The 24,837-nt window shown below is 37.1% G+C and overlaps 1 protein-coding gene and 1 pseudogene across 2 annotated transcripts; one reads left to right on the top strand and one right to left on the bottom strand.

Annotated features, from left to right (window-relative positions):
• The first annotated feature begins 3,756 nt into the window (after nt 1-3,756).
• On the top strand, nt 3,757-6,414 carry LOC310726637 (ribonuclease kappa-A pseudogene; annotated as a pseudogene). Its single transcript, XR_014538353.1, has 3 exons — nt 3,757-3,861; nt 4,238-4,320; nt 5,919-6,414. The product of XR_014538353.1 is annotated as a ribonuclease kappa-A pseudogene (transcript).
• A 499-nt stretch (nt 6,415-6,913) lies between these two features.
• Nucleotides 6,914-19,466, bottom strand: alox12 (arachidonate 12-lipoxygenase). The gene is made up of 15 exons (XM_083541381.1): nt 19,192-19,466; nt 14,886-15,029; nt 14,452-14,653; nt 14,278-14,359; nt 13,053-13,175; nt 12,760-12,866; nt 12,297-12,469; nt 11,459-11,602; nt 11,173-11,376; nt 10,990-11,076; nt 10,233-10,402; nt 9,994-10,115; nt 9,694-9,794; nt 7,449-7,619; nt 6,914-7,158 (listed from the first exon to the last, which is right to left on the bottom strand). The coding sequence occupies exons 2-15, from the start codon at nt 15,027-15,029 to the stop codon at nt 6,979-6,981; spliced, it is 2,010 nt and encodes a 669-aa protein (XP_083397507.1). The 5' UTR covers nt 19,192-19,466; the 3' UTR covers nt 6,914-6,978.
• Nucleotides 19,467-24,837: the final 5,371 nt, after the last annotated feature.

Raw genomic sequence — 24,837 nt, 5'->3', positions numbered from 1 at the left:
CATCATCGCTGTTGTTTGACCAGTCGTGGAGTGGGTTGCATATCTGTACATGAAAAGGAAGTTGTCTATTTTGTGTTGGAGCGAGAAGGTGTCATTGTCCATTGCATTTATTGTTTTCTTGAAGGTTTGTACAAACCTTTCTGCCAAGCCATTAGTGGCAGGATGGTATGGTGTGGAAGTAATGTGCTTGACTCCGTTCAGCTTCATGAATTTCTGAAACTCGTCTGAGACGAACGGTTGTCCATTATCCGTGCATATCTGTTCTGGCAGCCCGTTTCTGGAGAATATTGTTCTTAGCACAGTCTTTTCGGATGTGGTTGTCTTCATTAGAACAACTTCAGGCCACTTATAATGCCCGTCCACGGCGATCAAGAACATGGAGTCCTTGAATGGCCCAGCAAAGTCGACATGTACTCTTTGCCATGGTGTTGACGGCCATTCCCAGGGATGCAAAGGAGCTAATGGTGGAGAGTTCTGGGTCCTTTGACATCCTGGACAAGCTTTTGCCAGATTCTAAATCTGCTTGTCGATTACAGGCCACCACATGTAACTGCGGGCAAGGTTTTTCATTTTTACAGTGCCCAAATGTCCTTCATGCAGTGTGTCCAACATCTTACTGTGCAATTTGGAGGGAAGGAGGACAGAAGGACGACAGAAAGCTGTTCTCTCCTTGCTGCGAATGCCAGATACAGTGAGTTCCCTTGTGTCGGCCAATCACGTATCATAGACCTTAGACAATGTCGGGTCATTGCGGGTTTCTCTCAGAATAGCGGCATTTGTCACAGGAAACTGACTCACGATTGAGGTTTGAAACACGTCAGCTGGATCCATCGCCTTTGACACTTCTGTCAACTGACCAACGCTGCAGCCATGCTGAGGCCATCGCTGAGACACCCTTCCGAGATTGAGACCAAGGGCTGATGATCTGTGATCAGGGTAAACCGTTGACCATACAGATAATGGTGGAATATTTTTACACCCCACATGAGACTAAGTGCTTCACGGTCTATTTGTGCATAGTTGCGTTCCGCTGTCATTAGTGATCTAGATGCGAAGGCTATCGGTTTTTCAGTGGCATCTCGAAACTTGTGTGACAGCACTGTGCCAATTCCATATGGTAATGCATCGCACGCCAGTCTGATAGGCATAGATCGATTGAAGTGTGTCAGCACTATATCAGAAGTTATGAGCCTTTTGGTATTTTGAAAAGCTTGTTCAGAGCTGTCTGACCATTTCCACTGTGTCCTTGTATGCAACAGTGCGTTCAAAGGATGTAGTACAGTGGAGAGGTTTGGAAGAAATTTGTGATAATAGTTCACAAGTCTGAGATATGATCAGAGTTGAGACACGTTTTGTGGGTGTGGTGCATTTAGCACAGCTTCAGTTTTATCTTGTGACTTGTGTAGACCATCTTTGTTTATCACATGACGACAGTAAGAAATTAGAGACTTAAAGAACTCACATTTTTCTTTGTTGGTTTGTAGTCCATACTCACACAATCTCGGAGGAGATATGTATCATCCTTCCCCGTTACAATGATATCGTCCAGGTAACACTGCGCTCCTGGGATACCCTGCAACACCTGGTCCATCGCTCTATGCCACAAAGCAGGGGCAGAGGCAATTCCAAAAACAAGACGGTTGTACTGATAAAGCCCTTTATGACAGTTGATGGTCAAGAATTTCTTGGATTTCTCATCAATCTCCATTGGTGGTAAGCTTGGGCCAGGTCAATTTTTGAGAAGTGTTCTCCACCAGACAAGGATGCAAAAATGTCTTCAATGCATGGCTACTGTACTGCATGAAGTGCTGGAATAATGGTCACATTTCCCCTTTTGATCACTGGAACTATGGGTGTTGCCTATTCACTCCATTCAACCTTTGTCAGAATTTCCATTTTTTCTAAATTATCCAGCTCTGCCTTCACCTTGGGACGTATTTCGTACGGGACTCGGCAAACTTTAAAGAATTTTGGAGAAGTGTTTTCTTCCAACTCAGATTCGCTTTTATTCCCTTAAGTGTTCCTATTCCTTTCCGAAACACAGGTTCTGCATTTTCTATAATTTGCAATAGGGTCTTTTGTGTCTCTTTGTCTGTGACTTGCTGGGACACATCCAGTTTTTTTATAGTGTGAAAGTCTAAAGGTATTTTCCTCAGCCACTCACATCCGAAAAATGCAGGCCCTCCATTTTTCAACACATACAAGTACAATTGCTGCTGATTTCCTTTGTACTTCACAATTACTGGTAATTTCAATTTCGGAGACACTTTTTCACCAGTATAGGTCTTTAATATCACTGATGTGCTTTGCAGTGGTATTTTTGAGAACAGTTGCTGGTAATCAGCTGCTGAGATGACCGATAAGGCTGATCCAGTGTCTAACTCCATTTTGAGTTTGACTCCTGACACTTCTGGTGTAAGCCAAATAACTTCAGTCTGTCTCCTTAATATTGTACAGTTCCAAACATAAAAGATCATCTATACCTGAACTCGTGTTTATTTAATTTTCAGTTGCTTGATATACAGTGGCGGATTTACGTTTCACCTTGTGTGTTCTTTCTTTTTGTATCCTCTGCCTGTCCATTTTCCATACACGTTCGATGTGCCACTTTTTATGGCATTTCCTGCACTCTTTATCTTTAAACCAGCAGTCATTCACATCATGAGACATTTTTCCGCAGCGATAACATTTCTGTTTTCTTTTCAATTTCAGTGACAGTTTATTTGTTGCACATTCCATTGTTTTTTTGTTGCAATTTCAATGCATCTTTTGCTGCAGTTTCCATGGATATTGCTATGTTCAGTGTACAATCGAGTGTCAAGTCTTTATCTGTCATCAGTCTTTTTTGTGTGCTTTCACTGTGCATTTCACACACAAGCCTGTCTCTTAATGCATCTGCCAGTCCAGCTCCAAACTGACAATGTTCTGGCAATCGGCGTAGCTCAGCTATATATTCAGAAATACTTTCTCCTTTTGCTTGGTTACGCTTATGGAATCTGAATCTTTTCGCAGTCAATAGGGGTTTGGGGTTTAAATGTTCATTTAGAATGTCGACTATTTGCTGAAACGTTTTATCCGCTGGCTTTTCAGGGATTAACAAACTACAGAGCAGTCCATACGTCTTTGCTCCCATCACGCTTAGCAAAACAGCCACTTTCTTACCATCTGCAACGGCATTAGCCTTACAGTATAATTCCACTCATTCCACATAAATTCCCCAATCCTCAGCATTACTATAAAATGCGGTGATTGTTCCAATCATTGACATTTTTGCTCGTTTGCAGTTTAGCTTTACTCTTTAATTAGCTTCTCTCTCTTTCATGTAACACGCTATCTTTTCACGACCCTTCTCTTCCTGTTTCATGTACAATAAAGTCTTGTTGACGCGTCTGTAGTTGTTGATACAGACCTCGTCGCCAATTTTGTTGTGTATGCTGACAGAAGAATAATACGCAGCAGAACGAGTGAGTCGTGTTAACTCACATTGTCTACTCAGAACCGCAACTACTAATACAGCACTACATGAGTCACCACTAGAGGGCAGGCTTATCACAGAATGCTGATACCCACTAATACATGCATTACAACTTCACCAATAGCACAATTAAACAATTATAGGGAACATTAATTATTAACTGCTTGTCTTTTTTTTTTTTACCCTTTTTCGACCGGAACGTCATCGCTAAGTCACCTGACTCATGCAGATGACTATTGACGGACTCAGACGTATGAAGAATTTTGGGTAACTAATATAAATTTGCTGTTGTTTGTTCTGTACTAAAATTGGCTCCTTTTACCTTCTGTGGTCCGAAATTGGCAACATGTATGCTGGTGTTGAGCATGTGGGGAGTCATTATGCTGGTAAGAATCTGATCTTTGTTTTAATGAGCTGTAGCTTTGATACTTGTGACTGCGTTCCGAGTATAAAATAATCTGGTTCTCCAAACATCCACAGTTTATTAGTATGTGAAGTGAGAGTTTGACTTGTTTTTAATAATTAGAATCTACTGTACAGGCATTATTAAAGTAAACGTGGTGTATTAAATGTTTTATATAGGCATTAAACTGAAACGCAACACTTTCAAAAGAGTAAACACACAATAAACGCTTTGGTGAAAGGATAGAGATATAAGACATATATATTCTCCTGCAAATCCATAACGTTCTCTGTGAAGATGATTTGGAGGAATGTCAGTGTAAATTCTGAGTTCCTCTTCCCTCTGGGTTTCTCTTTTAGGCAATGCTGGGGATTTTCTTCAGTGTTCATTCAGCTGGACTTATTGAGGACGTGCCTTTAAAGGAGGAAGACTACCATCAGATGTGAGTTCAGTTTATGTATTCAGAAATAAGTTATATGTATCCTCCATCAGATTCCAAAAAGCAGTGCTTTAGGGGCATCCTCTGCTGCTTATAGAGAACATGTGCTGATACTGATTTGATTGTAAAAAGTTGAAATTTGGAGTAGCACCTGATAAAACCCTATGCTCAGTATGAAAGGTGATGCTGTAGAGATTTCTCCTCACTTTGGTGCCAAATAAATCAAGTCAAGAAGTTTTTATTCTCATTTCAACCATATATATCTGAAGCAGTACACAGTGAAATGAAACAACGTTCCTCCAGAACCCTGATGCTACATTAAACAAAAATCACAGAAAAATAAATCAAATTCAAAACTAGAAGATCTACTTAGCTTTTTTTTTTTACATGGCACTTTTTTGTATTATGGAGACCAATAGACAAAAGCGTTAACACCTCAGATAGGAGAAGTGAATCATGTGGATTATTTCTTTAAATTCATTGGGGTGTTTGTTATATGAAGCAGCAAGTGAATAGTCAGTTCTCGAAGTTGATGTGTTGGATGCATTAAAAATGGGCAAGTGTTTATAAGGATCTGAATGACTTTAACAAGGGCCAAATTGTGACTAGACAACTTATTAAAGTTAAGGTTTTAAGCACCTTCAAAACAGCAGGTCTCGTGAGTTGTTTCTGGACCACTTTTGCTAGGTCCACCCAGCAGACACCCAGTGAACCAGTGACAGGCTCATGGGCACCCAACGCTCACTGATGCATGTAAGGAGTGTAGATGAGCCCATACGGTCCAATGCCGTACAAGAGCACTAAAACTGCTAAAAAAGTTGAACAAAAGGTGTCAGAATACACAGTGCATCACAGCTTTCTTCAGACTGGTTAGTGCCCATGCTGACACTTTGTCCACCACTGAAATGGTCAACAAAGGGCACATGAGCATCAGAATTGGATCATGAGCAGTGGAAGAAGGTGGCATGGCTTGTTGAATTGCATTTATTTTTTATTCTGTGAACAGACATATATGCAGGTCAGTCTCCTTATAAACATAAAGCAATGCCACCAGGATATATAATGGGAAGAATGCGAAGCAGTAGAGGTAGAGTAATGCTCTGGGAAATATTCTGCTAGGAAACCTTGGGTCCTGAAATTCACGTTGATGTTATTTTGACATCTACCACTTACCTAAAACATTGTTCTGTTTTGCTGCCGCAAGGGCAACCTAGGTGTTTTAAAATGTGTGGTAGTAGCCATGGATTCTTCTTGTTTAATGCCATCTAAGCAAATATTAGGCACATCAGACCAAGAGGTTATCGATTAGTGATGAGTTTATTTTCCTTTGTTCCTGAACGATTCCACCCATAAAATTCAAAAACCTACACTACATTTAACATGTAGCTTTCCAAAGAAACTATATTTTATAAGAACTATGGCTATGGCACACAACTCATGACACATATGAAATACCTTTTCACTTCACCAATGTAAGAGATTATGTGGCTCATGGTTTACTGGCTGGATTTTATTTGTAAGATATTTCTTGTATAAATTATAAATGACTTGAACCAGTCCTTAATTATATTGAACATGTGCTTTGGTGTTTTTCTTTACAGTCAGGACGTGTACGCTGTCTACAATAATGTTGGCTACAACTGCTTCATTGCTGCAGGAATCTACGTGGTGATCGGCCTGGTGTCTTAACAAGCATAATGACTATCTTGTGCGTTAGCGCCATCTGGTGGCTGGAGAAATCCAACTCCTTGAAAGTCATTTTACTGTATTATCTGTCTAATGAATTTGAAAAATCCACAGATGGTATGATATTAAAGAGAAATGTATGATTTTTAATTCCTAAAGAGCCAACATTTCCACTCTGTTCACTTTGTACAGCATTCTCAGGTTTATATATTTAAGATCAGTGTGGGATTATTATTTATGGAAGGAGGATTGTTGTATTTAGTTCATATTGTGCTTTACTGCCTTCTATACATTTCCTCACCAGGTGTATTGTAGACCAAATGCTTTAAGACTTAAGAATAAACATATGCCACTATCTGGCTAAAAGTAAACTGGATTTAAAATAGCAAACAATAGTATCACAAATGTGAAATTATTCACATTTGAATAATCACACACACACACACACACACACACACACACACACACACACACACACACACACACACACACACACACACACACACACACACACACACACACACACACACACACACACACACACACACACACACACACACACACACACACACACACACACACACACACACACACACAAAATTACTATTGTGAGTTACATTTTGTATAGACTTAAGTTGTGAAAGTTAATTACAGAAATAAAATGAGTTTTCTGTATTTCCTAACATTTCTGTCTACATTTTCTCTGTTTACATGAATTAATAGTTTCCAGTTTATTAACCCAAGATTGTAAAATCATAAACATAAAAACAAATATATTTACAGCAATGTATATTTATAATGTTTCAAACCAGCTTCCTAAAATGTCAATATATATATATATATATATATATATATATATATATATATATATATATATAAAAATAAGACAGCTTTCTATACTTGTCTGAAGTGGTACTTTATAAAACAAAAAAAACAAAAAACAACAACAACAACTGCAGACCGTTTCAAGTCTGTCTATATGGTAATGCTGTTCTCTATATTGCTTGGGCACAGGTAGAGATATGGTGGTTCGAGCCCCTTATTCTGCTTCAAAATTTCCTCCTCAATGCCCTTGAGATCCTGCCTGAAGTTTTCTAAGATCTTTTTGGCTGCTGGCTCAGTGAAGTACTGTTCCTCATATTGTGCCAGAGGTATCTGAACATGTTGAAAGAACAGAGGGTAGAAATGAGAAAACAAAAATCTAGGAATGTTCTTATCTCTCATATATATATATATATATATATATATATATAAATAAAACATAATACTGAAAGAAGTAAGTAAATAATGGTAAGAAATATTTTGGAAGGATTCCATTATTAAATCCAGTGTTCTATAAAGCTACACGCAACATCCTGTGCTTTATTTCTGCATTTTATTTTGACATCTTGTTTAAACAGAAGGAGCAGGAGCACTTGAAGTGTTTCATGGAAGTGTTGACTCACTGCGTCTGGCTGAGGTCTTCCTAAATGCCATGTGATTGCCATCTCCACACATGACTGGCTTATATCTGGGAGTGTGTTCATGATCAAGTCCATTGTGACACTGTCCTTGTCTGTGGGTGGAGGTTGGCGCATGGTGCAAGGTGTATTGGGTACCCACGAACAAAAGTCAAACTAGAGTACAGAAGGAACAAATACACAGTATTAATCTGAACAAGAGTAAAACACTGAAGAGGGTGTTGTTAAAAGGGACCCACTGGCTAAAATGTAAAACTGATGAACAGTTCTACATGCTACTTGCTTGCTACAGCAGTAGAGGTAGAGCTAAAGCTTTCTTAATTTAAATATTCTACTGCTACTGTGACATTTCTACTGCTTTGGGTGGCTTCCCTAACTGCCACCTACACCATAAATGTTTCGACTGTTTTTAATAACACGATTACACTAAAGTTTCTTGCATTGAGACTTGATAATGCAGTACCAATAACACTGGATTCACCCAGATAAATAACCTGATCCTTTATATGACTCGGGATTCAGGAATCCTCTTTATTTACTCTGATCACTTGAGTCCTTGGTGATCATGCTCCTAATAACATATACAGTGAGGAAAATAAGTATTTGAACACCCTGCTATTTTGCAAGTTCTCCCACTTAGAAATCATGGAGGGGTCTGAAATTGTCATCGTAGGTGCATGTCCACTGTGAGAGACATAATCTAAAAAAAAAAGTCCAGAAATCACAATGTATGATTTTTTAACTATTTATTTGTATGATACAGCTGCAAATAAGTATTTGAACACCTGAGAAAGTCAATGTTAATATTTGATACAGGAGCCTTTGTTTGCAATTACAGAGGTCAAACGTTTCCTGTAGTTTTTCACCAGGTTTGCACACACTGCAGGAGGGATTTTGGCCCACTCCTCCACACAGATCTTCTCTAGATCAGTCAGGTTTCTGGCCTGTCGCTGAGAAACACGGAGTTTGAGCTCCCTCCAAAGATTCTCTATTGGGTTTAGGTCTGGAGACTGGCTAGGCCACGCCAAAACCTTGATATGCTTCTTACAGAGCCACTCCTTGGTTATCCTGGCTGGTCATTGTCATGTTGGAAGACCCAGCCTCGAACCATCTTCAATGCTCTAACTGAGGGAAGGAGGTTGTTCCCCAAAATCTCCCAATACATGGCCCCGGTCATCCTCTCCTTAATACAGTGCAGATGCCCTGTCCCATGTGCAGAAAAACACCCCCAAAGCAGGATGCTACCACCCCCATGCTTCACAGTAGGGTTGGTGTTCTTGGGATGGTACTTATCATTCTTTTTCCTCCAAACATGTTTAGTGGAATTATGACCCGAAAGTTCTATTTTGGTCTCATCTGACCACATGACTTTCTCCCATGACTCCTCTGTGCTGGTTTAAGCAGGGGAACCTTTCGTGCCATGCATGATTTCAAACCATGATGTCTTAGTGTATTACCAACAGTAACCTTGGAAACGGTGGTCCCAGCTCTTTTCAGGTCATTGACCAGCTCCTCCCGTGTAGTTCTGGGCTGATTTCTCACCTTCCTTAGGATCATTGAGATCCCACGAGGTGAGATCTTGCATGGAGTCCCAGTCCGAGGGAGATTGACAGTCATGTTTAGCTTCTTCCATTTTCTAATGATTGCTCCAACAGTGGACCTTTTTCACCAAGCTGCTTGGCCATTTCCCTGTAGCCCTTTCCAGCCTTTTGGAGGTGTACAATTTTGTGTCTAGTGTCTTTGGACAGCTCTTTGGTCTTGATAATAAATGTAGTGGAGGTGGACATTTTAAAGGCAGACTAACAGGTCTTTGAGGGTCAAAATTCTAGCTGATAGACAGGTGTTCAAATACTTATTTGCAGCTGTATCATACAAATAAATAGTTTAAAAATCATATATTGTGATTTCTGGATTTTTTTTTTTTTTTTTTTTAGATTATGTCTCAAAGTGGACATGCACCTACAATGACAATTTCAGATCCCTCCATGATTTCTAAGTGGGAGAACTTGCAAAATAGCAGGGTGTTCAAATACTTATTTTCTTTACTGTATAAATAAAAATTGTAAATTACACCATTTAGGTTTTGTTAGCAAGAAACTAAACAATTCGTTGACCGAGTTGTTCAGGAAACGTCCTGCATGGTCAGAAACACAGGCGGCTTGGTTTCGTGGGTCTGTACGTGTCTTGGCTGTCCACCTGAAGAAGAATACAACAGTGATACGTCACTTACCTGACCATTGTTGGTTGCTGCATGTTGTGCAGTGCTGGTGAAGATGACCACACTCAAAAGTGTGATCAGCTCCTGCTTATTCTTTAGTTCATTAGGCAGCCCTTAAACACATCAATTACAAAAAGATCATATTAATTCTGATGTTTAAGGATAAAAGTCATTACAGTTGCTGCATATAATGCAATACTGCATTTGAGATCATTAATTAATATATGATTAAGCCAGACCCATAAGATCTGAGCAGCAGCTGCTCCACAGTTATTGCTAGGACACCAATATTAATACGTTCAGGCAACTAACCAAAGTGAGGAACATTTACAAAGCCTTCTTCAACCACTTCCTTAATCCATGCCTGCAGTTCTAAATCCTGCACTACTGCACTGTCACTTTCATAATATAGAGACACTATTCCGGAGACAAACCTGTAAATAAAAAGGAGAGATTAACCAACTTCTTGAGATGCAAGAAGTATCGGCAAATTATTTTAGTGCCTAATGATGGCAGGAAATAGTAGCTCTACATAATGCTTGGACTCTTACGTCTCGATCGCGTCCCAGAGCATGAGGCTATGCTCTCTGTAGAAGTATTTATTGAGTTTAGTGACACCCCGGTCTATAAAGTCGTAGCGGGGTTGAAGAGAGCGGTAGGTCAGGACTTTATACTCTCTCTGAGCGAGCACCAGCAGCCCATCACCACCTGTGGACACCACCTGCAGGAAAAGCATGGTCGCTTATCGATGACTGATCTACTTGGCGTCCAAAATATGTTGAACAAATATGTTGCACCAAAAACAAAATCAAAGAAAATGTGTAGAGCATGATGACACAAGGTGGTATCAAAAAGTTTCAAGACTAGCTTTGTTTCCAAGAAAGTACTTTATTTATCACACTATTACCTTCAAAATTGTCCCCTTACACAGAAATGCACTGCTCCCAGCATTCCTGACATGTCCTGGAAGTCTTCTTTTCAAAACGTGTTAAGCACCTACTTCTATTCACACTGGATCTCCGCAATGTCAAAACACAACCTTTCAGTTGGATCTTCATCTTTATTTGTGGTGCATGTGGTCAGAATAGCACCAGTTGCACAGCTCCCAATGTACACAGGATGTCTTTTGGCATACTGAGTTTCAGTGCTCCCTGTGACTGTGCGTGCAGTCTTGTACTGCCATCCATTTGCATGTTACAAAACTAGTTGAAACTTTTTGATTCCACCGCAGATAAAATACAGGATATGCACAAACTAAGCACTCTTTTAGGTCACTTTAATCCATATATATCTATAGCTGAAGCTCACCCTTTTGAAGATGCCATTATTAGAGAGAAGCTGTGTGCGTCCACGGCAGTTTATCTCCAGAGTGTACTTCAGATGAGGAGTAACTAACTGTAGTAGAAACAGAGGGGGAGAGAGGGAGAAGTTTATCCTTATACCTAACATTTGTAGATTTGCAAAAAGCTCATTCATACTTTTCATGCTCACCTTGTTTATAGGGTGGACTGAAGGAAGGTGACGCAGTGTGGCCACACAGAACACCTCCACTACAAGATGAGTTCGCAGAAGGTGTGATAGCAGTTGGAAGACCTGAAATTCTGCATGACGGACCCACATTTTAGCTAATAACCAAGCCAGAGGTGGATCATTTGGGAGAAATATGGGTGTGTCCTTAGTAGGATTCTGTTCAAGCTGAGAAAAAGGAAAAAATAAAAAAAATGTGTTTATTAGCTACAAGTTGCCTCTTTTTAACAGCTTTGGGGGAAAAAAATACCTGTATGGCAATGGGAATGAGGCCGTTGTCTGGATGTTCATACAGTAAACACAAAGGAGCTGCAATAAACTGCTTCTTTCCTCTGATTTCATTCTCAGGGACTCCATCCATTATTGCATGGTCAACAAGGTATATATTTCCAGCCTTCAGCGAAAGAAACAAAAGAGAATCTTAAAAGATTTTAAGATATTAGGACAGAGGTCCAGAATATTGTACTGGTAAAACTTATTACAGCAAGTTTTTATGCTAAACCCAAGCTAATCGTCCTGATGAAAGTGTTCCACGTGTGTATGCAAACCAGCTGTTTCCAAGATATAAAAATGTTTGGGGCTTGTAATGACTTTTCCAAAAAATTAAATGATGCTTAATTACTAATACAAATCAGAGCCTTGTCTATCGCTACCTATTATCTGAACAGAATACTAAACTAAAAAAAAAAAAAAAAAAAAAAAAAAAAAAAAAAACAGGCATCACCAATTCCTTTCCTCTTTTTGTAATATTCTGTACACAAATAGTTTCTGTTAAAATGTATACTGAAGTTCAAACAACCAAGCAACTTTGTAACAAACATATGTAGATGATTGCAAATATTAAAAATGAACGCTTGAGCACCACATAATTCCGCAACCCAATAAACACAACAAATCCATTGCATAGTGACTTCAAGCAGTGCCTCAGTCCATATGATCTGATCATTAAACCCCTTTAGTGTTAATATCTGTGTTTCTGGTGCCCTGTGATGAACTGGTGGATTTAGGAATACAAGGTTAAAATGGTTACTAAAGATAAACATGAATATTTGAAGGCATCATAGCAGAAATAATGCACTATATCTAACCTTGAGCTCTTTATCAAGGGTGGTTTTAGAGCTTAAGTAAGCCTGCACCATGTCGCCAGACACAGGGAAGTTGGAGGGCAGTGTCCTGCACCTATGGATCATCCTTGGATTTGGCCCATTCATGAACTGATGGCCAAAGAACCAGTCCTCCTTCCAGTGTTCCATAGTGTATTCTAACATTCATAACACATTTGCATTAAGTTAGTTAGTAGTATTATGCTTGAGTGCTACACAAGTTTCAAATAAATGTTTTTATTTACATAAGTTTTATTATGCCTACTGTAACTTAATTTAAAAAGAGTTCAAAAGAATGAAGATATTTGGCATAAAAAGGGTCTCATAACAGCTGTAAAGTTACACTTATAATCTCATGATTATAAAAATGCTTTGTAAATATTTATTTTGCTAAAATAAAGAAATAACTTGATTGTAATGGGGGAAAAATTGGTCACAGTTAGTATACCAGCAATGGGACTCCGTAATTTCCAAAATATTTGTTTGAAATCATCGAGATCCTTCCATGACCTTCCAAACCAGATGGCCAGCTTCTTTAGTGACAGCTCTAAAAGCCTGAGGTAAAAAAAGAAAACATATGTACAAATGTATGTAGCACAAATTATTCAATGTGATGTAAACTGTAGATGTGTTCCAATCCATTTGTTTTTTTTTTTCAGATTGATAAAGCATTTTGGTTAAGGTTTAAGATTTAATGAATACATTTTTTTATAAATCAACTTAATATAACAAGCTGCTCACGCATATTGAAGTGATCTTTCGAAGTCACAGCGTTTCTCATTGGCAAAACGAACATCCTGGGGTAGGTCTGCCTCTGATTGGGCGTCTACACATTTGGGAATTCCTGGAGCCCAGGCTTGCCATCTGACAAAACAACACCAGTATTTTATAAACAATACAGCATAAAGGCTCATGCATGTGTTTAAAACTCAAGAATGGAACATTAATACAAACATTTCCAAACTAATAGTTTTGTGTAAAGTTATTGCAGAATCAACTGAACATCATGTTACATTTTTCACAGATTTGTTGAACATAATGGCAAGTAATGCATTCAAGTATACAAACTTCTTCAGCAATTTAAAAACAGAGGATATCCTTTAGTAAACAGATGTTCTCCATTGCAGCCCTGTGTATAAGACTGCTGGGTTTCATTTCATGTACACAGACAGCCTTTTCTCTAAACAGTACTCTGGGAATATCAGAAGCATACCACAATGTTCTCAACTCTATGTGAACACAGTTACAGTGGGCCTCCTTTCCACTTAACCTTTTTTTTTTTTTTTTTTACCTCCACATAGGGGACTGGAGTTCTCAATCATTCCCCTGGATAATGCTCAACAGAAATATACACCAAACAGCTAAAATCACACAGACGTCAGTATCAAGTGAGAAAATAAAAGTAGAAAGCCTGCTGGGGCAGGTAGAAATGTCAAAACAAAGAATGTGCAAATAAATTTTTTTTAATTTTTCGTCATCCAAATAATAATATCCACTGGCATTGACATCATAAAAATTGGCTGGAACAGTAACAGTCTCACTCAAGACACATAATATTTACATCAGCTTTTGTTTGTGCACTAGTTCCTCTATTTAAACCAAGAGGTATACAACTTTCAGGTTTTTGTTTACTTTATTTCTTCTGTTTGTAACATGTATGAGTATGACATATCAAATCATTTCTTATAAAAATGATTCCTATTGTGCTTACATTTTGCCCTCACCCTCCAATACAAGCAAACCCATGCACATGACAGCAGCCATTTGTTTCTCATGATAACGATTCGTAGAGTGGTTCACACCAGGTTTTGTCTAGCTGTGAACTGTTAGCCGTTTTCTATAATGTTAAAATAGACTCAGTAATATTTGGTTTACGATTTACTGCCTCCAATCATGTAAATGCAAAAGGACAACTGGTAAAACTATGCACAATTCTATCAGACACCTAGTGCTGGAATATAAATACCGGAAGGATTTCTGTCTCTCCTGCAGCTGTGCCTTTCTATGAGCCAGCTCCTGGGGCAGGATCTCATCACACAGCCTCCTAGCTGTAAAAGAAGAAAAGAAAAAAATACCGTCCTTAGGCGCTTGAATTAGGACGAGATTAAAACTTCTTCCTGGGGCAGATGTTAAGACTGACCTTTGCCATCACGGACTTCTACTTTTATATCCCCCACTAGCCAGCGGTAGCAGGGGAAGGTCTGTGTGACTTCACCTCCTGGTGGGGTGACTTTCACATAATTGCAAAACCAGTTATCTTCCACAAAGTATTTCTGCTTCTCCAAGCGTACCAGGAGAACACGACCCAGGGAAACTGAGCTCTGGACTATGTATTCATCAACCTGTAGAAGAATTAAAATGGAAGAAATACAATTTGTGTATACTGAGACAACAATGACTATAAAAGTAGCAATATTTATAATACAGGTTAACAAGACAAAAGGCCATTTTAGTGTCCAAAATGGTAGGAGTTTAAAGCCCAAGACTCCTTCACCTCTGCTATAAAAATGTTTATTGTTCACTTAGATGCCTAGTTTGCATAGTCAGTTGTTAGGTAACTCTAATGTCACTTACTGCGCCTCTACACAGATCCAGGCCTGGTTTGTCCAGCAGCGTCCTCTCACTCTCGCCGTTTTCCCCCACCAGAGTAAGATACACATAGTTATTAGTACCTGAGTACTCTAAGGTGCCTGTAGCCACGATCACTTTGTACTCCATCTGCACACACAATTCACATCAAAATATACACACACATACAAGGGGTGTAACAGTACACATATTCATACTGAAGTTAATTGGTTCAGGGCTTTCAGGTCGGTATGGAGGTGCCACAGTGAAAAATTTTAAGGGTTTTTTAGCTGTAAGGCACAACAACTAAAACAAATGCTACATGCAACTGACATTTATTCCACTGCAGAGCCACTATCAGATCATAATCATCTGTACTGTAACATAGATGATGAAGGCTAAGATAAGGATTGGTAAACTGAACGAATTCAAACTGAATATAAACTGGAATGGGGCTGCAGCTATCAAGGGTACTTTGCCTTTACCCATAATGAGATGTTTCTTGTGTGACAGCTTGGTAATAAGACACCTTTTTATAGGTCGTTAGTTGGAACTGAACCAGCTGAAATTAATTTGCACTGACACTGGGCAGGACTGATTTCTAATTGCTGATTGATTTTAGCTGGTGTCTTGGCTTTCCATGCCTTTTTGCACCTCCTTTTCTTTGTTTCTTAATACTTTTTCTCGGTCATTTCACATTATTACACATAAATAAACATCTGGTGAATGTCAATAGTACCTTTAGAAATATATCAACTGAGAAAGATGGCTTGTTTAATATTTATTTTGCCCACTGTACAACTCTTGGGGCAGGGGAGCCTTTGGTTACATAACACTATTGTTTTGTTTTGTTTGTATTGTTTTTTGATGTTGTGTTCTTCAAGGCACTCATCCCAGAGGAAGATGGCATCCATATTACAAAAACTAGTCAGTAAGTACTCCTGGTTTACCTCTGGCACGACTTTACACAGGCCTGTTCCGACTATGGAGTGGGATTCTCCTTGATGACAGCAAACTATTGTATGCCCACGGTGCACCATGTAAAACCAGGGACATTAATAACCGCCTTACAGGTTTGGAATCATCAAAAATTACATTGTCAAAAAGACTGAGAACAGTAGATTTCATTTGGAGCCTACAATCAGCTTTAAAAGGATGCTACAGAAAACACATGACTGACTATCACAAGTGCAAAACTTTCACAAGTGCAAAAAAAAAAAAAAAAAAAAAAAAGGGACTTCAGTTAACTAAAAAGGAGTTAACATACTACATCATGCCTGTGCTCAAAAATCTGCAAAACAAATATGCAGACTAGAGGAAAAAGAAATTAAAATTGCAAAAAAAGACATACATGCAAACATCTGATGCATGCAAAGCATACTTTCTTACCAGTCACAGGTACAAGAAAGAAGCATAAAAGAGCTTCAATTATTAACCCATGTACTGTATACTGTTGGTGTAATAATAAATGTCAATGAGGAAGTGGTACAGATGCAGCTCATATCAAAGGGAAGGACTTTGATGATCTAAAGCTATACAGCTCATATCAATGTCCAAATCTGAAACATATTTCCTGTCTTTATCCATCAATATACTCATACCTGTAAATATAATACAATATATGCACAAAAGTATTGGGACACCTGACTTTTACAGACATGTGGTTGTTACCTCAACTGTAAATTATGTCTCTGGATTCGATCGCATAAAACTTTCCGTTCACTTAAACTAGGAGACAGAAACTTGTTCTGGCATGACAATGCTCCTGTGCACAAAGCCAGCTTCATGAAGATATGTTTTGCATGTGTTGGAGTGGAAGATCTTGAGTTGCCTTCAATACAGCTCTGACTTAAACCTTATTGAAAACATTTGCGATTAATTGGAATGCTGACTGCACGCCAGGCCTCATCACCCTACATCAGTACATGACTTTACTATTGTCCTTATTGCTGAAAGAGCACACTCCAAAATATCTTCCTGGAAGAGTCAAGGTTATTATAACAGCAAATTGGGACTGGATGTAGGATGGGATGTTAAAAATAAATAAATAAATAAATAAATTTGTTTCATACATATAGTAAATGTCTTAATTTTTTAATTTCAAGTTTTCTATGCAACACATCTTGTGCAAATACTAATTAAGTAATATTTTCCTACTTGTTTCAAAAAGTAAGTTTTAATTTTTAAGCAGGGACTATTTTATCCTGATTTTCCAAAAATGTGCTTCACAAGGCAACGTTCTAAATGAACTGGTTTTGTTTAAGCTACAAATTATTATATATTAAATTATCAAATTCAGCATCCCACTTTCTAGCATGGAGCAGCATTGAAAGATTGCATTTAGACTGTACTTCCTATTGTATTCTAGAATGTGTTGCAACATTCTTAGCAAAAGTATGAACTAGACAAAGAGGAAATACTCGAATTTTTATTATGTTTCACACAGTGTTTGCATAAATGGAATTGGCAAGGCAATGAAAGCCATTAAAGAGCAAATGACATTCACGTACGCACCCTCCCTTCAGTCAGACTGAAGAATATAACACAGGAATCAAATTATAGTATTCATTGAAAAAAACTAAGTGAGAGAAATCTTGACAAGAACAAAGTTATTGCCTCATATATATATATATATATATATATATATATATATATATATATATATATATATATATATATATATATATATATATAATGTGTGTGTGCGTGTATATATATATATATATATATATATATATATATATATATATATATATATATATATATATATATATATATATATATATATGTATATGTAATTTTATTATATATGTATACAATCCCCTTAAAAGTCTGGTTCCTCTCAATTTTTCTTTCTCATACCATCTCAAAGAGTTTTTCCATGCCATTATCACCACTGACTTGCTAATTAAGATAAGCTATACCTTTTATTCGTCCCACAGTGGGGAAATTTCTAAATTAGGGATACACTAAGAGCTGCTAAATACGCCTATGACACAAAAAGACAATAAAAATGTTGTCATGTCTGTAAAAAAAAGAAATTACAAGAAAAAAGTAAATTTGTAAAAAATTTATTCTTGAATTTAGTCAGATTTTTAGAATATTTCATATTTTACGATTATATTTGAATATGATAGAAAACATATGCTAATTTTAAGCCTTTATTATAGCCATCAGAACAAGCCAATTTCAAGCTGAAAGTACAAGCATCTTGAAATAGGATAAATAACCTATAATTTGGTACATTTCAATTTTATAATAAAAAAAGAAAAAAAGAAATTGTAATATATTAAAGAGATTTCCACTGGCTGTTGTATTTTCAGAACTTTGTTACTGACGTGCGGCTTTTGTTTATGCAGAATGGCCTGAAAATAGACAGTGTTACTTCCTGTTTGTATGTGTCTGTATTTAAGTTTAGTGTGAGGCTGATGGAATGAGGTGGGGTTACATGTTTAATACCACTAAAATGTGTTAATTATTGTTATAACGTTTGTTTAATTGTAATAGTTTGTTTATTTGATTCTCACCAACACAAATAATTAAACAAACTCTAAAAAAATGTATATTAAATGGTTTAACAGATTTATCAACTCAATAACTCAAGAGTTTAACAATTCACACAACATAACCCATCAGCTATAAAGAATAATATCAAGCTGGTGATTTATTTTGCAATTATAAGCTGTGTTAAATGGAAATGTCCTCTCAAGACTTTTTTTTCCCTGAAAAGCTGCCTGTTCAAGAAGGATTAATTGACTAAAACTAAACTCACATGACTCAAAACAGTCAAGCCAGCTCTTCTAACCCATCTAGTGAGTCAACTATAGAAATAAGGATTTTAACATGAAAATCATGATGCTAAAATGTATTAAGCACAAAAGTCAAACCAATAAGTAAACGTGTTCACAAGTCCACTTTTAATGGGTTTTCAATCAGAAGAAGTGTTATTGCATGCATTCTGTTTTAAAGCTGTTAAACAAACTAAAACTAGTTCGAAATTACAAATATGTACACTGTGAAACACAGGAACAACTCATGCTGGTCTTTCTGACACGTGTAAATGCCCATTTGTTTTATTTAAAGCTTGTTTATCTAATGGGGTAAACCGTTATTTAGAAATGTTACGTCCGAGTGAATTTGCATGAACTGCGTGTTCATCAGAAATAGCTGATAAAGACCCTGAAGTGCGACTTGTACTGATACTTCACGAGTAAACCTCCATTTAGTTCATATGAGCTACAGAAATATGGGGTTGAGCCTCAAGACAAATTGGAGAGATTCTCTGTTTAAGGATAGAAAAGTGTGTAATTACCTTAGAAGGATTGTTAGTAAAGTCCTGTGCTTCCTTCCGCTGTTTTTGCGCAATTTCTACGGTATTTATTTTTTAAGGTTTATCTCGGTGCACTGACTTCTGCAAACCGCGTCTTCACACAGTCTTTCAGTCTTTTTTCCCCCTCAGTCTCTTCTCTTTTTCTCTCTTCTCTTTCTCAGGCTCTTGCTCCTCGTTTCAGTCTTTCCCTCTGCATGGCTACGCCCAACACCTGAGAACGCATTCCATCCTTCCATGAATGTTATCAGCACATCTACAGTGAACCCCCCTCACACTCCCCCCTATTATAAACATTCTCCAATATGTAAACGACAATCTTTTTTTAAACATGCTTTCTGGTTCAAGGAAGTAGATTGTAACAGGGTGAACACTGCATTTTTTTATAAAGCCTATGCAAACAATCTTTTTATCACATTTTTTTTTACCAACCAAAGACACAAAGCATCCATTATCTTACAGACTTCCATACACTTCATATGTGACCATGACCTTCATATGTGCTTGTTTTCTCTAATTTGCTGCTATAGCATAGTAACTCCTATTCTTCTGGGAAGGCTACATTTTCATTATATTTTGCAATGTAGCTGTGGGGATTATTGGCCATTAAGCCACAAGAGCATTAGTGAGGTCCAGTGAGTATGTCAGGGGAAAAAGTAGTTTCATTAAGGTAGAGATCCGGAAACTAGAGTTCTTCCACCCAATCCTTGGCAGATGGTGTTGTTATGACCCTTGCCTTTTCAAGCTGGAATAGGTGTGAGCACTGTAATTTAGTGAAGGGAAGCTTATAATTATATTGTGTGTGTGTGTGTATATATATATATATATATATATATATATATATATATATATATATATATATATATATATATATATATATATATATATATATATATACAGTACAGACCAAAAGTTTGGACACACCTTCTCATTCAAAGAGTTTTCTTTATTTTCATGACTATGAAAATTGTAGAGTCACACTGAAGGCATCAAGGGCTATTTGACCAAGGAGGAGAGTGATGGGGTGCTGCGCCAGATGACCTGGCCTCCACAGTCACCGGACCTGAACCCAATCGAGATGGTTTAGGGGTGAGCTGGACCGCAGAGTGAAGGCAAAAGGGCCAACAAGTGCCAAGCATCTCTCGCGGAACTCCTTCAAGACCGTTGGAAGACCATTTCAGGTGACTACCTCTTGAAGCTCATTAAGAGAATGCCAAGAGTGTGCAAAGCAGTAATCAAAGCAAAAGGAGGCTACTTTGAAGAACCTAGAATATGAAATTTTTTAGTTGTTTGACAATTTTTTGTTATGTATATAATTCCATATATAATTCCACATGTGTTAATTCATAGTTTTGATGCCTTCAGTGTGAATTTACAATTTTCAAAGTCATGAAAATAAAGAAAACTCTTTGAATGAGAAGGTGTGTCCAAACTTTTGGTCTGTACTGTATATATAAAACTATTTTAGACATTTTAGCTTTTAACTTTGTTGCAAGTCTGTGATCAAGGGTCATACAGTATAAACAAGTGTAATGGCCAGGTATTCACAAACCTTTGGCCAAATAAAGTACACTACCAGTAGGGAAATCATGTCCTCTATTCAGTAATTTCATTTGCAATTTACATTTGCATTGAACAAAGAGAACCCAGTACGGAGTCAGTTTTCAGTCATTTCCAAAGGACCTGTTATATGACTTAGACACTTATAATACTTCATCCATGAGGCTTAGAGACTTTTATATTTGCAACATTAAGAGAATTGTGATAAGAAACTGTACCAAGCAGGACAGGCAGGCTCTCCAAAGAATACTTAGATCAACTGAATGAATTTCGATAGAAAGCAATGCTAATTAAGATAATGAAGGACCACAGCCATTAAAAAAAAAAGTGTTTATCTTTGTTTTGGTCAGGGTCACTCCCTAAAAGCCAGCACAGTGAAAATTCATTTTCAGCCCTCAACCAAAAGAGCACCAAGGACTTGTTTTTGCACACAAGCATATATTACACAACACCCACTACCTTTATCTGTTTGAATTTAAATTTACATTCACCCTTATCTAGAGCAGATAGTGCTTTGTAATTATTTTCAGTTGCCTAAGTTGTGGGTCTTATACCTTTTAATCTTCAGTTTGATAAATGCATTTAGGTAGGTGGGGAATGACCAGATTCTGACTTTGTTGACTAAGATAGTCTAATAATGTTTCAAATCACTTGCAAGCACAGTAAGCTAGTGTAGAAAACATGGCAATAGAGAGATATTGAAAAGGATCAGAATTTTCTTGGGTCTGATGATACACAAGTGAAGACCTGCCAAGACCAAGCTGTAGTAGCCATGTGTTACAATGACATGGGATTAAACCAGCACTGAAGTGGCCTTAATAGAGAGTTGTCTTCTAACATCCTTATGTTATATAGGAGAATTTTACATAACCATGTGAGGCCAGAGCAGACAAGTATAGTGTCTTACCCTGATCTACTCAATTTTTGAGTACGGTACAGCACAAACACACAAGGGTACAACAAACACAGGCAAATGAAAGAGAGTAAATGCAGAGCAAGATGAGGATCAAATATAACGAATAATTACCTGTAAAATTGAAACAGGTGCACATTCATGTGAGGTGCAGTGTCTGATGGGAAATGTAGTCTATGTCCATAATCCTCACACATAGCCCTATAGAATTATCTTGATGTGTCCAACAGCTGAAACTGATTTATTTAATTTCTTAATGTGTGGGTATTTTTTTATATGTTCACATACATTGTTCTTCTTCTTGCCTCTTGTTCTTGTTCTGATAAAAGAGACTTTTTTTTGCATCATGCCATGTGCATTTGCTTGTGTTGATTGAACCATGAGATCATAGTTAATAATAAACACAAGCGATGACTTGCACTTGCTGTTCACAGGGAGTGTTCTGAAAAACAAAATGGTAGTGCAGCTCTGTCATAGCACTATTTGCCTATTATTGAAGTTGAATGAATGAATAAATGAATGAATGAAAGAGGACAGGTCAAATGAGCTGTAGGTCCAGTGTGACGTCTTATGCTCCACTACTATTTTCCAAAAGTGAGCTATTTCATCAGAACCTCTTTCATTGTGCAAAGACAGCCTGTGTTGTCACACAGTGGAGTCCTTCTAAGATACAGAAGCACCCACACAGTGCTCTTTTCACTACTGTGATGCTGGAGCAAACGTTTTCAGGGCAGATCAAAACCATTTCATGTAACAAATTGTCTGTTTATAGTGTAACCAGAAATACACACTTAGGTGTGCCTGCAAAGAGGTGCCAAAAGTGGAACACAACTAAATGAGTGGATAAGTAGAACAAGATTTATTAAAGATCAGAACTAGTACTATATGATATTTATGTTATTGCGATGTGGTAAAATTACAATTAATGTAGTAAGTCATAATGCTGTGAAAAAAATCCCCTTTTGTAAACTCACTAAGATTAAAGGTGTGCCCCTTTACCCTTCTAGGTTTTTTAACTAAGAATGAGATCAAATATATAAAAAAAAAAAAAAACTAATTATAAAGGGTAATCCCCAAATCTGAAATTCAATTCTAAAGTATTTGCTTTGCTCATCACTACATCCAAATTCAGTACGATTAAGGCTTAAATCTAAATAATATGCAGGCAAATGTTTAAAGAAAAAAATCGTTTAATTAAAAAATTATAATTTGCCAAAAGAAATAGATTTTTGTCAGGCATAAATATAGGTGATTGAGCTGCAGATTTAAGCGGCACAGGCACATCTTGGTACACCAGCATCTTTGCCAGTGCTCTTTAGTCCCATGAAAGAGACTGCACATGGAACAAAACCTCCATTATATAAAAGGTACACACAATAGATAGAAAAACTTTATTCTGAACTCTGACAATGGTTGTAAGATGAGCAAGGCCCAACCCTTTCTCCACTTTCAGCTGCATCATTAGTGCTTTTGTGAAGCTTTGGACAAATAGAGTGTATGAAACAATGAACATGGATATTTAAAGAAACCTCAAAATTCCCAAAGGCACATAGGTCATTTTGTACGTAATTCAATGTTTGTTAAAGATTGTCAGCTGGTTGGTTAATAGATGAACAGGGTTTCATATATATATTGTCACATACAGTATTTCATATATTACTAAAAAATAATGTGTTCGATGGTATTTGAATAAAAGTGAATTTTTTTCCCCTCTTATTTAGCATAAGAACCACATAGGAGAACCACATATTCTAAGATCAGTGAGAGTTTTTTATTTTTTATTATAGTTTTATTTGTATTTGTACTTGTAACAATGAAGATTTTCCCAAAGTAGCTTTACAGAAATAATTATGTATATAAATTTTAAATTCACAAGTTAGTCCCTAAGTTTTACTCCGAATGAACAAGCCATTGATGACAGTGTCAAGGAAAACCTCAGTGAGATGATATGAGGAAGAACCCAAGAGAGGAACCAAAATCAAAAGAGAACCTATCCTCATTTGAGTCAGAGTGAAAGTTAGTAAAAATGAGAGTCTTGTAAATAAAATAGCAAAAGAGAAGTTCCAGAGCCTGAGTCAATCTGTGTGTAAACAGATCTTTTTGGTTGAGCTGTTGTGAGTTTAAGTCCTAATGTCCCTATTAGATTTATTTGTTGGGATGGTTTTAGCATGTAGCCCATTCATAAGATTTATAATTATTTTTTGTTTTGTTTTGCTTTCTTTGTACTTAAAACAGTTCTGCTATATAAGCATATGAAGTCCCAGACAAACTTAGGGGATGGTATCAGTGATGTACACACACAAATATATATATATATATATGTAAATGGAATTTGGAATATTTACTAATATGCATTGGGGCTGGTACCTAATTCTCAGAAGACACTAGTTAATAAAACTCAGAACATCCCCTAACTGTGACTTTTGGTAATATTAGACTTTCTACAGATCTGTTTTTTCAAAATAATTAATCATTTCTAGACCTGTGAACTGGTCCTACTGCAGCTAAAAAAGATTTTGGCCTGTCAATGGCAACCACACTTATTAAGGACAGAGTGCTTTGACTGTAGCACATGTCAGGTGAGATCTGGTATGGGTTGTCACCTTTGGGTTGGTTGGGAATAACCCTGTATTCATTTTCTTGATTTGTATTGTTTTACTTTATGATACTATATTTTTTATTTGTATTGTTATTGCAAGAAACAAAAAAAAGAATAAAAAAGAAAAACAATGGTCAAAAACGACAAGCAGTTAATAATTGATGTTCCTGGTAAGTGTTTTAAAACTGGTAAAGCAATGTTTTAGGTAAAAATGAAAGGTAAAAAAAAAAGGTTTATAGTGCCTTTTGCGAGACAATGGCTGTTAGAATTTTAATGTTATCCCTTTGTAAAAGTAAAGGATATAAGTAAATATGAATACATTATAATAATGAATAGATAGTGTGTTCATGTGTTCTTAAAGCTTGTTGGAGCTGTGAGGCATCCAACAGAGTGAAACAAAAAACTCCCAAAAGTCCCACCTACACAAGCTGGACATGTACATACAAATAAAAAAAACTGAAAGCAAAAAAAAAAACCCAGTTCCGTATAAATATTTAGTTATTACCAGTTTATAAACTTGAATGATAATGCTGAAAATAAGGAACTCTCAGGCACAATT

This window comes from Silurus aristotelis (genome assembly GCF_946808225.1).
Source record: "Silurus aristotelis genome assembly, chromosome: 5".
NCBI lineage: Eukaryota > Metazoa > Chordata > Actinopteri > Siluriformes > Siluridae > Silurus > Silurus aristotelis.
This window is presented reverse-complemented; position numbering and strand designations above follow the sequence as displayed.